Source organism: Varanus komodoensis, unplaced genomic scaffold, assembly GCF_004798865.1.
Source record: "Varanus komodoensis strain SLA01 unplaced genomic scaffold, ASM479886v1 scaffold2, whole genome shotgun sequence".
Taxonomy (NCBI): domain Eukaryota; kingdom Metazoa; phylum Chordata; class Lepidosauria; order Squamata; family Varanidae; genus Varanus; species Varanus komodoensis.
This window is the reverse complement of record NW_025335568.1, coordinates 59,214,774-59,228,440: the sequence shown is the minus strand read 5'-3', so window position 1 is coordinate 59,228,440 and position 13,667 is coordinate 59,214,774. Positions and strand designations below refer to the sequence as shown.

General features: G+C 45.2%; 1 protein-coding gene across 1 annotated transcript; it reads left to right on the top strand.

Annotated features, from left to right (window-relative positions):
• The first annotated feature begins 240 nt into the window (after positions 1-240).
• Positions 241-13,593, top strand: GNMT (glycine N-methyltransferase). The gene is made up of 6 exons (XM_044429717.1): positions 241-509; positions 3,593-3,720; positions 7,798-7,911; positions 8,330-8,472; positions 10,337-10,458; positions 11,832-13,593. Exons 1-6 carry the CDS (start codon positions 304-306, stop codon positions 12,001-12,003), a joined length of 885 nt encoding a protein of 294 aa, XP_044285652.1. The 5' UTR covers positions 241-303; the 3' UTR covers positions 12,004-13,593.
• The last annotated feature ends 74 nt before the right edge of the window (positions 13,594-13,667 follow it).

Here is a 13,667-nt window from a genome sequence, read left to right as displayed (position 1 = left end):
GGACGAGGCCATTGGGCTGCCCGACGGAGGAAGCAAAACACGCGCCCCCTCGCGCCGACCCTTGAGCCTGGGGGCAGGGAAGGGAGGCCCGGTGGGTGTGTCCGGCGTCCCGCCCCCGGATTGGTCGGCTGCACGCAGGGGGGCGGCGGCCTGGCTGGGAGGAGGCGCGCTGGGCACCGACAGCCGGGCTTGTTGGCCGGAGCTGCCGGCGCCGCCGACTCGTGCGCCAGCCGCAGCCGCAGCGAGAGGAGCCGCTCGCCCGCCCGCCCGCCCGGAGCGCGTCTTCAGCGGGCTGCCTCGGCCATGGTGGACAGCATCTACCGGACCCGCTCGCTGGGCGTGGCGGCCGAGGGGCTGCCGGACCAGTACGCCGACGGCCGGGCGGCGCGCGTCTGGCAGCTCTACATCGGCGACACGCGGAGCCGCACGGCCGAGTACAAGAACTGGCTGGTGTCGCTGCTGCGGAGCCAGCGCTGCTGGACGGTGCTCGACGTGGCCTGCGGCACCGGGTGAGTCAGGCAACCGAGGCGGAGGGGGCCGCCGCGTTGCCGCCGCTACCGCCCTGGCAGAGTTCTGCCTTCCCCGGAGGGGGAGCTTCTCCCCGAAGGTAATGGCTGGATAAACCTGGTTGGCTTCACCGATTGCTCATCCGCGGTAACGAACCCGGAGGTGCAGCCGCTCCGCTTGGATCCAGACGCAACCTCCGGTGGGATTCGGCTTCGGATCTCCCTGGACGCGCGCCACACCCGCGTATGTGGAGGCACGGGGAGAGGAGGGAGCCGATCTCTTTTATAATAGCCATCAGGGATGTGTCGAAGGTAGGCTTCCAGATGTTTTGGACTTCAGCTCCCAGAAGCCTCTGTCAGCAAGCCCAATGATCAGGAATGCTGGGAGCTGAAGTCTAAAATAATTGGAGAGCTACTTTCTGTCCACTCCTTGGAGATTATAATATTGCGGCGGCGAGGGGGGGGGGGGAAATTTCCCTAATTGGGGACCACACTGCCACGTGTAACATAAGGATGGGAAAGATCTGTGAGCAACCCCCCTCACCCTTTCACTTTCTATTACTTCAAAAGGTGCCCCACCTGTTGTTTCCTGTCCACTGCACCTAAGACCTCCAGATCGGTTTAGTTAAGCCTTTTGCACTGGCCTTCTGCGCAGACCCTCTTCGTTTCCCACAGTACCAGAAAGGCAGAGGACAGCAGCAGAGTAGACCTACTGAAGCCAGGGCTGGAAACCATTGCAGAGGAACTTAATTTAGTCGTGATTAGCTTAAGTGGCATTCATTTCAGTGGGTCTGTGACTAATCCTGGTGCTCTCTTCAGATTTAAGAATGTAAGATGTGCCCTGCTGGCTCAGATGAAGGGTCCATCTAGCTTAGGATTCTGTTTGCATTGCAGCCAACCAGATGCTCACAGTGCAACTGCATCCTCACCTGTGCTCACCAGGAACTGGTGTCTGTAGGCATACTGCCTCTGATACTGAAGCCTTTGGTAGCCTTATCCTCCAGGAATTTGACCCATCTAAAGTCATCCAAACTTGGTGACTGTTTAAATTGCACACTTCAGCAATGGATCCTATAGCCTAACCATGCGCTGTGTGAATAAGTGCTTCCTTTTATCCATCCTCACTTTGCCACCAATCAGCTTCATGGGATGAATACTTTGGGTTCCAATATTATAAGAGAAGGAGAAAGAAGCCTCCCTCTTGTTTTTCTCCACACTACCCATAATTCTGTACACATATTCTGTATGCTTATTTTCTTTCACGGGGAATTGTTCTAGCCCCTTGATCATTTGAATTACCCTTTTCTGCACTTTTCCCAACTCTACAATATCTTCTTTCAGGTGCAATGATCAGAACTGTACACAGTATTTCCAAATGTCACACCAGAGATTTGTATAGGAGCAGAATGATTGCAGTAGCTTTCACTTTCTTTCCTATCATGTTACATGCCTAACATGACATTTTTCAGAGTAGAGCTGTTGATAATACCAAGATCTTGTTCTTGGTCAGCTACTGCTAGTTCAGACTCCATGAACTTGAAGTTTGAATTTTTTACTCCAATGTGGTTCATTTAATATTTGCTTATTTTGAACTGTGTTTGCCATTATGCAGCCCATTCACCCAGTTTGGAAAGATCCTATTGGATCGCCTTGCAATCCCTTTTTGTTTTAAAATTGCGAACAATTTGGTATACTTGGCAAACTTTGCAACTTCATTGTAGACTTCTAATTCCAGATCATGCAGAAATAAGCTGAAAAGAATTGGTTCCAATTTAAAGAATCTGTTGTGCTTTAGGCAGTACATTCTACAGTGTGTGGTCACTTTGACCCGTCTTCCTCACAGTGGGATCTCCATTGTCCCAGTTTCCTCAATGCATGAGCTCAACCAGGCTAAGTGATCAAATCTGTTTAACTCTTGCTGCATGGATAGATGCTCAACCTATCTTGAGCTACTCACTCTTTTAGAATTTACCTGCACCTTCTCATATGCACATTTAGTGTTGAAGAGTGGGAACATACTGGATTTCTTTCCCCCTGTATTGTTAGCAAATATGCACAAGTTCATATTCATTAGGGAAGCATCATAGGCACAAGGTAGAGGTTTGCTGACTCCTTGGTAAAGCCTCTGGCATCTCCAGGTAGGGTTGGGAAAAAAATAATTTGTTTTTATACTGCCCAATAGCCAAGGCACTCTGGTTGGTTGACAAGAATGAACTAGATCAAGGTGGTCCAACTTTTTGTACCTTGGGGGCCGCATGAGGACTTCCACACAGAACACAGAACCTGGGGGCTGCACAATGAATTACAATGAAAAAGAATGCAGAGATCACAGGCAGCGCCTTCTTCAACCAGAGCCCAGTACAATGACCAGTCCCCTGGGGTGGCCCCTCCCTTTCTTCCCTGTTTCTCCTGTCCAGAAACCCTTCCATGTGACCCTCCTCCCCAGCCCCTCCTTCCTTCTTGGAATTGGCACACTGAGGCCTTGGTACTTGAACCAGGGAACTCTCCCCAAGCATGCCCTGGCTGCTCCCCCTGACTAGTGCAAAGGTGTTCAACTCCACAGCTGGAGCAGCACAGGCATGCTGAAGCGAGCTCTCATGGAGCCGTCAGCCCAAGCTGCTCTATTCCCGATGGGACAGTGACTTCATGAGAGCTCGCTGCAAACATGCCCATGCCATTGCTGGGATCCGGAATGCAGGAGAAATGGAGGGCTCTGAGCAGGAAGAGGACCACAGAGGACTGCCCTGGAGGCCACATGATGCACCACCCCGAACTAGATGGACCTTTTGTGAGTGTAGGGCAGCAGCTGATGTTCCATATATGCAATTGTGAATGCAGCATTAGAGGAGCAACGGAAGAGAGAAATGGATGTGCAAGAGTGTGCTGTCATGTATGCACCTGCAGTGGAGCAGTCTGATATAATTCACTCAAGATTGCCATAATTCTCTGGCATGATCTTTGTCCCGTGGTCTGCCATGTCCCCTCGTTCCTGGCCTGCAATGCAGAGAACGCTTACTCCAAGTTAAATTCAACGACAGTTTGCTCCAGGCCTCCACCCTCATTCCTCTGTCCTTGTCTCCATGCAGTGTTGACTCTATTATGTTGGTCGAGGAAGGATTCAGAGTCACCAGTGTGGATGCCAGTGACAAAATGCTTAAATATGCTCTGAAGGAGCGATGGAATCGAAGGAAAGAAGACTCCTTCGACCACTGGGGTAAGTTAGTAATTGCTCCGATTAAGAGTATTTGCCAGCTGGCTAATAGATGTTTTGGTCAATTGCTTGCCTGTTTAAATTATTAGTATGTGTAATAATATATTTATTACGAACAGCCTATGCACACAAATAAGGAAGAGCACAAGAACTTGGGTTTAGTAATAACAAAAAAAAAAAAATCTTCCTACTAGAAGCACAAAGAAATATTTGTAGTCCCAAGGAATGGTCTGAAGGTAAATGAATCATCAGCTTTGCAAAACTGATACAGTCTGATCTGTGTTCCTGGATGGGAGACCTCTTGAGTGCCCTATGTATACCACCTTAATTTCCATCATAGAAGAAGTGGAACTTCATGAACAGTGTAATATGGGATTGAAAAGCAATGTTTTATGTCTGTAACACATTACACACTGGGACCAAAATAGCCTCAGAAAGTAAATAAGGGCACCCTTAAGTTTCAGGCCCATAAAGTTTGCCAGGACTGATTAAAACTGGCTGCATACTGACTGATCAGCCACAATCTGATCAGTAGAGTTCACGGCTTGTAACCCTTTTCTCTGTGCGCAAACAGTTCTGTGCTGCTTAGTATTAGTCTATACTTTGCCAATTAGCTGCTGGGCTTGCACATCAGGGAGAAGTCCCATTGCTTGCTCTTGGTGCTAATAGTGAGGCTGGAGAAAAATAATGACACAAACTAGAGTTTTAGCCCCAGGCAAGTACAGGTCCCAGCTGCTCCTGCCCAGACTAGTTGAGGTGTCAAGGTTTAAATGGCCCCAGTAATGGGCTCTGAGCATCTGTTCCAGTTGGATTAAATCGGACAGCAGTAAGTTTCTGCAGGGGCTGTAAGAACATGATGAAATATGATCAGGAATGCTGAAGCAACTGGTGGTATGCCTGCCATGTAATGTGCTCCTTGTTGACACACAAACTGCCATGGTACCCCTTGATGGTTTGCTGGTCTGTAAAGAAGAAAAGGACAGACCCCCAGCTTCATAATCCTGCAAAGCTGAGCCTTAGTTGCCCTCCTGAGTTTACTGTGTATATTCATAATTATAATGCACATTATACAAGGAAATCAGGATTGAAAAATATTTCAGCCTTTTGAAACCTGATCTGTAAAATGCAAACACTGTTATAGGACTCCTTGGCATGTGTGCTTGGGGTAGGGGTGCAGGCAGGGGAGGCAAATAAATCCCCCCTTGATTCACAAAAGGAAATGCCTGCATAAAACACTTGGAAGAGATTAACTAATAGTCCACATGGATCAGTTTCTCTTTGCCAACATATGTGCAGCGCAGTCCCAAGTTACCCACGTCATTGCAGCGATTCAGGCTGCGGCATGCGTACACTTAAAGCACATAATATAACCAAATAAACAAAAAAATCTGAAAAGTGAGTTAAGCAATTAATGTATTTTGTATTCGATGTTGTAAGCCGCCCCAAGGCCTTGGCAAGGGGTGGCATACAAATGTTTTAATAAATAAAAAATAAATAAATAAAATTTGAGATTATTTTGTAATTTGCATAATTTTTCTAATCACAGAGAGGGCAGTGAAGTATACAGGGCACTGAAGCCCTGTTTTATCATGGAGATTCTTGCAACACCTCCATTCTGGCTCAAGAGAGGTCTCCAGTCATTGCTGAATTTTAAAATCTGTACTTTCAGCCATAGGAACTAAAGTTTTTCTTTAATGAAACTCAGGGCTCTTGCGGAACTGAATTCTGCAGCTGGGTTTTTTATTTTTGTTTTTGTATTTTGCATAACATAGAATACAGACACCCTAGTTGGCATCAAGGTTATAAAAACTTAATGCTATCAACTGTAGAACTGAATGTTCTGTCTCTTTCCTATTCTTTTTCATGCTACTTTTAGAGCCCTGCCCAGTCTTCAGCAGATCCTCTCTCTGATTATGGCTGGCTCTTATATTTTCCATAACAAAGCAGACTTGAGATAAACATGGTGTTTCATATTATCAAACATATCAGTATGCCAATCTAATCTTTGATCAAAGTTTTCATCCAACAAAAGCTGGGGTTTCTGTCTATAGCAAGCTACACAGAGGTATAATTTGCAAATGAGCACCCTGATGTTGCATCATACTGCTGGAAATCCCTTACCTAGTAAACCTCCTAAAATTGCAGAATCCCTATTAAGTGAATTTAATAGCAGAACAAGGGCAATATATTTTCAGGGTTTTCTTCCCTGGAACAATGCAATGAAATTCAAATTGCTTTTGTATTCTTATAAGGCCCTTTACCCACGGCTTCCAAGAAACAAGACCAGCTAGGCATTTTCTAGAGAAAGGGATTAATTCCAAGAAGGGACCTACTTCATGCTATCATCCTGCCCCATTCAACTCCCCTGTACACACTACAGCTCACCCTATTCAGCAGGGACTTCTGACTCTCTAGGCAGCTTTCTTAATAGGCTGGAGGGCTTGTTGTGGAAAGGAAGGGATAGAGAAGTCTACTTCCTTCAGTGGAGTTGATCTAGCTCACATCTATATCTGACCTAAGGGGTGAACCTTGCATGTTTTGCCAGCTGGGATTCCTGCACTGTCACTCAGGTGAGAAATCTCCTGCTCATGAACTGTTTATGTTCTGCTCAAATGTGCACCCGTCTGATTGGTGAGCATGCAAAAGACATGGCCTTTTCAGTAACGGCCCCAATAGCAGTGGAAATCCCTTTCAGCTGGCTTAGGGTTTTGCCTCTATGACAGCACCTTCTCTCCATACCACTGACTTTTATCTTGTAAGCTGCTTTCTGAAGTGTCTAAAAAGATCCCTTGCTTCCAGCATCCAATATGAAAACAACTCTCCTTGCCTTTTAAAGCAGCACTGTTGCCAGTCCAAGGACTCTTGTTTTCTGTCCTCCTAACCATGTGGAAAGGAAATATAATCAGTAACCCCACTGCTGCCTTAAAAGCATAACAATTATTCTGCCCAATCAGATCTAAGATCCAGCGGTCTGTCTCCCACAGTGCGTGACAAGCTGCCATGGCTGCTTTCTGAGAAAATTTACAAATACAGCATAATGGAACAAGCCAGTCAATGGCACAAGCCTCCAGCTCCCATCTGGGCATTCACAAATTAATAACATATATGGATGTTTGGTCTTTGCTGATGCTCACACATAATTGGTGTAGTCACACTTATGTAGTCATTTTTTATATTCTCTTCTCTCTATGGTTTTGTTGAAATGTACACTAAAAGATAAATACAGCTGTTCATACAACATCGTAAAAAAGTTGTACAGCAAAATATACTACTTTATCTGGAGGTAGACCATGAAGATGATTTTGACTAGTTAGACTGTGTCATCATAGAATGAGAAAGACCTTTGCTTTTTTAACCCATCAAGTTGCTAGTTTTCACTTTCATTTTACACAAGGAACATATGTCATGAAGTGTGAACAATAGATATTAGGTTAGTACACTCTTCCCCATCCTGAAGCTTTCCATTCCTATTAAAGTATAGCTCCCATCACTGAAGTCATGAGAACGCAGCCTATAACAAGAAACCCTGTGTGGTTACCATGGTTTGTGGTTTTTACCATGATCTCCCTGACAATCAAGTGATTTCTACTTTATCATCATCCCTGCTTAGTCCTCCCATTGTTGACATGGATCCCATCAGCTTCCACATCTGAAATTCAATCCCAGTGTGCATCACTTCCTGTGTTGCTTCCCTCTTCCTCATTGGTTTACAAAAAAGAGGCTAGATGACTGCAGCAGCTCCTGCAATTGCCACTCTTTCCAGAGGACTCTCTGGTAGTTACATACCATGACCATGGAAACCATGATCCTGGGTTTGGATAACATGAGAAACCACTGTGATACAGAGAAACTGTAGAACAAGCTGTTGTTTCTTATTATTGTTTTTAAAGACTAAATTTATCATGGTGAAATACCACAACTGGATTCAGACAGTACAACAGACCAATGATGGTAAAAACCCACCATGGCTTGTTGTATTGCCTGAACTCAGCCATAATCTAGCACATCTGGAAGGCACTAGCTTGGAAAAAGCAAATCATTGTCCTCCATGTGTTCACAATGTACGTTTTCCCTCCCTAGTTATTGAAGAGGCTAACTGGCTCACCCTGCCACAAGATCTGAAAAAGCCTGGTGAGGGATTTGATGCCGTCATCTGCTTGGGGAACTCTTTTGCACATCTCCCAGATTTTAAAGGTGAGTGGCACAGCAGTGATGGGTTAAGAATGCTCAAGAGAAAATCTTGTTTATTGTGGAATTTAACCCAGACTCCTCGTAAAATGGAACGCTTGGCAGAGCCTCAGTGGTAGATTACACTTCTTGGAGATGCGATTCATGAGAAGCTATCAAAACCTAAAGTTAATAGTGTACTCAGCACAGTACTTTGGAGCCAAAGTCCAGGGCCCACTCAGCAAAAGGAGCAGAAGAGCCCCCAAACGTGGCAAAGTTTGCTTGCATACTTTAAAGTAAGTGAAGTAATAACACCTACTTTGGTGTCCAGGGTTAAGGTTGCCTAGATTTGACAGCAAACCTAACAGAAGGTGGTTGTAACTCTCAGGCTTGTGTGGTGGACCAAAAAGGAAGCAACTTAATTCAATGTTGTCTCTGCTCCTAGGTGACCAAGGGGTTCATAAACTGGCCCTTAAGAACATTGCCAGTATGGTTCGGCCTGGTGGCATTCTGGTCATTGACCACCGTAACTATGACTACATCCTGGAAACGGGCTGTGCCCCTCCTGGGAAGAACATCTATTATAAGGTATTCCTCAAAATAGGCCTTTGTTTAAGCAGTTCCAGTAGTCAGTGTAGCAAAAGCACCTTTCCCGTGTTTACATGAATCCAAAACTAGTGATGGGGGGGTTAGAACATCCTCTGATGCCCCATTTTCCTGTGGAAAAATGTTTACACTGTGTATGTCTGCATTCATCCATAATTGTCTGGCCTGCTGTACTGCAATCACTCATGTTAGATGGCCTAAGTATAGGATATGAACTTCTGTAAGTTATTCTTCTAAGGCAAGCCCTGGTGAAACCTAGTGCTCAGTTTCCCCTAGGGAGCTGAAAAGTAAGGTATGACAACCCCTCCCAATGCTTAATGCAATTGGCTCCAGTATGAATCTGAACCAGATTTATATGTGGTGTCCTATTTGCCCCCTATGACTAACACTCTATAATAAGATGAAGGGAAACTGAAACAAAGTCTGATTCCTGTTTGCTTCACTTTACCCTAAGAGTTACATCATTTCTTCTCTTAAGCTTGGGAGTATCTGCATGGTATGTGTTAATCATCTAAAGTTTTAAGCTATGTCATAATAATGCCAAAACACAAAGACTAGCATGTGGCATCACTCCAGTGAAAACAAGGAAGGAAACATTTAACCCCATATAGAAACTGACCTGAAAAAATACAAGACACACACACAAGGAAGAATCACAAAGAAGTGCTAAACCTTATTATGTGGAGCACTGGAAAATGTTCCAGAAACATCTACAGTTCTACTTTTTCCAGAAAACCCACATCACTGCCCATAACTAATCCTAAAACAGAACAAGGTTCAAGGGATGTGTGAGGAATTCACAGGCGTAAGAATCTGTCAGATTACCTGGACTTTGCAGAAGTCCAGAATCCCAGCAAGCATGCTCAGTGTTTGCAGCGCACTCGAGCAGTTGCAGCTGCTCCCACAGTGGCTGCAACTGGTCTGCTTGCAAGCGGTTTGCCAGCCTGCGTACAACTGCTGCACGAGCAGCCGCCTTCTTCCACACTGACTGCTGCAGCTGTCACAGGAGAAAGTTGCCGCTTGCACAACCAGGACTCTGCAAGCATTTACAGACTTCCTTTCGTCTTGGCTCACTTTGGAAGACTGCGCTGAGCACAGGAGGAAGCCCTCAGATGCTTGGAGGGATGGATTTCGACAGAGCTTGTTCCAACCCCAGTTGGTAGGCAGCTGTTCTTCACTGCAAGCAGCAGGAACAGATAGATTTCCCAAGCGTTTTAGTTTCTGTCTTAATGGCAGGAGTAAATGTTTCTCCATGGGTTATAACAATAGGTAAATTCCAAGGGCACCCACTGGACTTGTGGAAAGCCAGCTCTGGGAACAAGCTAAATCATGTACAGAAGGAATTAAAAGGTACTGGTGGGAACACCGATATATATGCCAGCCTTCCTCAGTGCTGGGCCAGAAATGCTGGGCTACAGTTCACAACGACTGTAGTCAGTATGGCCATGGAGCTGAGGTCCAGCTCTTGATAGTGTATATCTAATAGGGCAGAAAGAAGGGAAGGGTTCTGTGGGGCAGAGGTGTCAGTTTAAGAACATAGTAAGCCATGCTGGGTCAGAACCAAGGCCAATCTAGCCGATCATTCTGATCACACATTGGCCAGTCAGAACCACAGGAAGCCCCTAAGTTGGATTCAGCTGCAGCGGGGCTCTTGTTCTCCAACAACTAGCATATGGAGACATACTGCCTACAATACTAGGGGTATTATTCAGCAGCCATCGACAGGCTTTTTGTCTGTGCAAGCTGGTCAGAAACTGAAGTAGTAACCAGCACAGTGGACAAGCCAGGAAGGCACTGACAGGGAAGGAAATGAAACCTGGAAACTAACTCCCCCTCTCTCTCCAAGAGTGATTTAACCAAGGACATCACTACATCTGTACTCCTTGTGAACAACAAACCAAATATGGTGACACTGGACTACACACTGCAGGTTCCACCTGAGGAAAATGATGGAAGCCCAGAACTTAGGTAAGTTCTTGCAGAATGTATAGGCTTCAGTTTGATTGCAAATTTGGACACAACCAGATATTTTATAAGGCCGAGTGAAATGTGCAGTCTCTGGGTCCAGTCATGTGTACAGATGCCATGTTAGCTTTGGAGGCTTTATTTTCCAGTCTGCTCAGAACCAACTGATGGACCAGGACAAAACCTGCTTAGTGGTGACTTCAAATTCCCTCCCTTGGGTGGGGCACAAGGTGGCTTTTAAGTGGATCTTTAAAACTTTGTTATTCTCATCAGCTTTTTAATGGTGGCTTCCTATTTCAGTTGCTGCTGTTTTAATTGTATGTATCTTAAATGGATGTACTAATTGCTGTAAGCCCCCTTCTGAGGTAAGAGAATTACAGGTAGAAGGCACTTCTCCATTATTTCTGGGGATGCTCTTACAGTCCATGACTGTGGGTTAAGAAAGGCAGGTATCAGCCATACCCTATCACACAGAGAGAACATATCCCTGATAACACATCTCTTCCTTTGCATTGGCATGAAACTAGCACCCTGCAGACTGTATGTAAATACAATAATCATCCCTCACTGTTGGCTGTGCTGGCTAGTTGTAGGCCAAAACAACTGGAGGGCTGCAAGTTGCCCACCCACTCTAGGATCTCAAAAACGGTTCAGATGCAAACGAAGTTTTCAGATGTAATTTACATAGATTCACATGGAGAAATTTTCCAATTTACTCCCCTCCTCCAGAAAACACATGTTCTTTTGTTAAATGGGTAAATAACTGTTCTCCTCATGGCATCATCTTACATCTGGAACATCTTGGTGGTCTATTGTTAAAAAGTAGATCTTCTAAGCCTGAAGTTCTGCCTTTCTTTGGCTAGCACAACCTTCTCCCTCGTGCACCGTTTTGCACTACAGTTCTTGTAATTCCCAGCCAGCATGGCCAATGTGTAGCTAAAACAGGAGGAAACAGGCCCCTGGCAATGTTTATGCCTACCTCTTTCCTCCCACTGCTTCTCTGAGGATGCTTCCAGATGGAAGACATCATGTAATTGAAAAACCTGTTCCATCTTTTGCACGTACCTGTGGGGGGGAGGGGGGGAGGCCACAGCAGCAGAGGGAACATATAGGAAGTGTCATGTGGAAGACCGTATTTTCTGGACCCCTGTAAAATTCTGCTAATAAGGCAGGGGCTTTGCATGATAAACCCTTCATGTGAAAGCAATTCTGTTCTGCAGAATTGGACAGATCCTAAGTTCATTTAGACAGAAAAAATACTTATAGTTTCTTGGGCTGGCTGGGGCATGCTAGGAACTGTATGCTGTATTTTCCTGTCTAAGCATGTTTAGGATTATACCTTCAGTTGCTAAAATGTTTTTTCTGTCTTTCATCAGTCAATTCCGTCTCTCTTACTATCCTCACCGCCTGGAGCCTTTCACAGAACTGCTGAAAAATGCCATACAAGGCCCATGTGAACACACCATCCTGGGAGACTTCAAGCCGTACACACCGGGCCAGCAATACAGCCCTTGCTATTTCATCCACGTGTTGAGGAAAATGCCTTGAGGACTCTCCTGCACACCACCTCAGCAGGCATATGGTCCTCTCTCTTATTGCTGGAAGGGCCGGTGGTGTGCAAACCCTACGCACGCAACCGTGAATGAGCATAGGAACTGTGAGAACTAGAAGAGGGAGGAACTGGAAGGAGTTCTTTTCCTCCTTCCATCTTTTCCCCCCTAAGGGTCCAATCTAGTTAATCTGCTTTGGGGACTGGAGCAGCTGTTGCTCCAGTCAGTGACCTCTGAGGGCCAGAGGTGGGGACAGCTTGCTCTGGATCTGAATCATATGCTAAGTTGTGTGGCTGGCTCAGGTGTATCTTGCTGTTTCTTGATTATTTTGCTTCTCTTGCTGATGTTGCCTGAATAATTTGCATCAATGTTTGAGAGAATTTATTAATGACTGTACTTGTCTGTGTTTCTTCAGGGATTGGGAAGAAAAGGAGGGGTGTGGAAACTGCTAATCATGTCTTACTAGGACTAAGGAACATGAGTGTCTCTCCCTGTTTTTAAGCTACAACATGTATTTGTGGCAATGCTGACTGCAGCTAACGGAAGTCAAACAACTTCTGGAGGGACATGTGTTTCCCAGGCTTGCCTTAAGTTTTGGTTGCCAGAGTATGGGAGCTTGTGTATGGGTGTGTCTTTGTCACTGGGGATCTTGTACAATTTGCATTCATGTCAGCAGGACCTTATTCAGGAGACCATCCGGTCTTCGTTAAGGGCCCCCCAAACCTGGATCCAGCCCTGCTTTTGCAATTGTGCCTCTTCAGGGCTGGGTCTTCAGAGGTAAAAGAATGGACTGTCTCACTACTTCTGAGAGGTGCATGCTGGGGGCATTTAAAATTCTTTGCATATTTTAAAAAAACCACCCTCTAGCATAGCAGAAGGAATGAGTTTAAGGTTACTCCTTTGCCAATTTACATGTACAGGACAGCATTCCAGAAGAAATCCTCCACTTTTCCTCAAAGAACTGCAGTTAATTCTAGTGGTAATGCTATATCTTCTTCCTGCTACACCTGTAGAGCAAGCCCAAAGCAATTGGTTTCCAGTGCTCCACAAATATGGCAGTCGTCTTTTTACTGATACAGTTTTAAAGTGCCTTCCCTAAAGTAAGAGCCCATAAGAAAACATGTCTGGTGAGGCCAAGACAGACTGCATTTCTATTACTAAGTACTCTATGAAGCAGGCAACCCAGATCAAGTGCTTGCTGCTGCTGTCTAGCCAGAGAATTAGAGTTCAGATAGTCAAATTTGTGCATGAGCTGAACCACAGATACCCCACTGCTGTTGATTTTGCATCAACTGGGTTGCTGAGTTGCTCAAGCATTTCCAGAGCCTTAAAAAGCAGAAGTATTCACAAGAAATCACACAGGAGAAAGGAAGGACAGTCAAGCAAAGCCAAAATAGGTAAGAGTAGCAAAACCTAAAAAATTAGAATACTGGCCCTCCTTCCACATCTGTGACCACAAATGAGGCTTCTATATGACTCTTAATATTGATAAAGGCAATGTAGATTAAATGAACTTCACAAAATGGCAAAGAAGCTATTTGAGAGTAAGAGCATCTTATTGCCCTACAAATAAACAAATGAAATCAGATTTACCAGTTCTCCTTCCTCTTTCAGACTTAAAAATGCTCATTACACATTTCTGGGCAAAGCAGATACTCTACT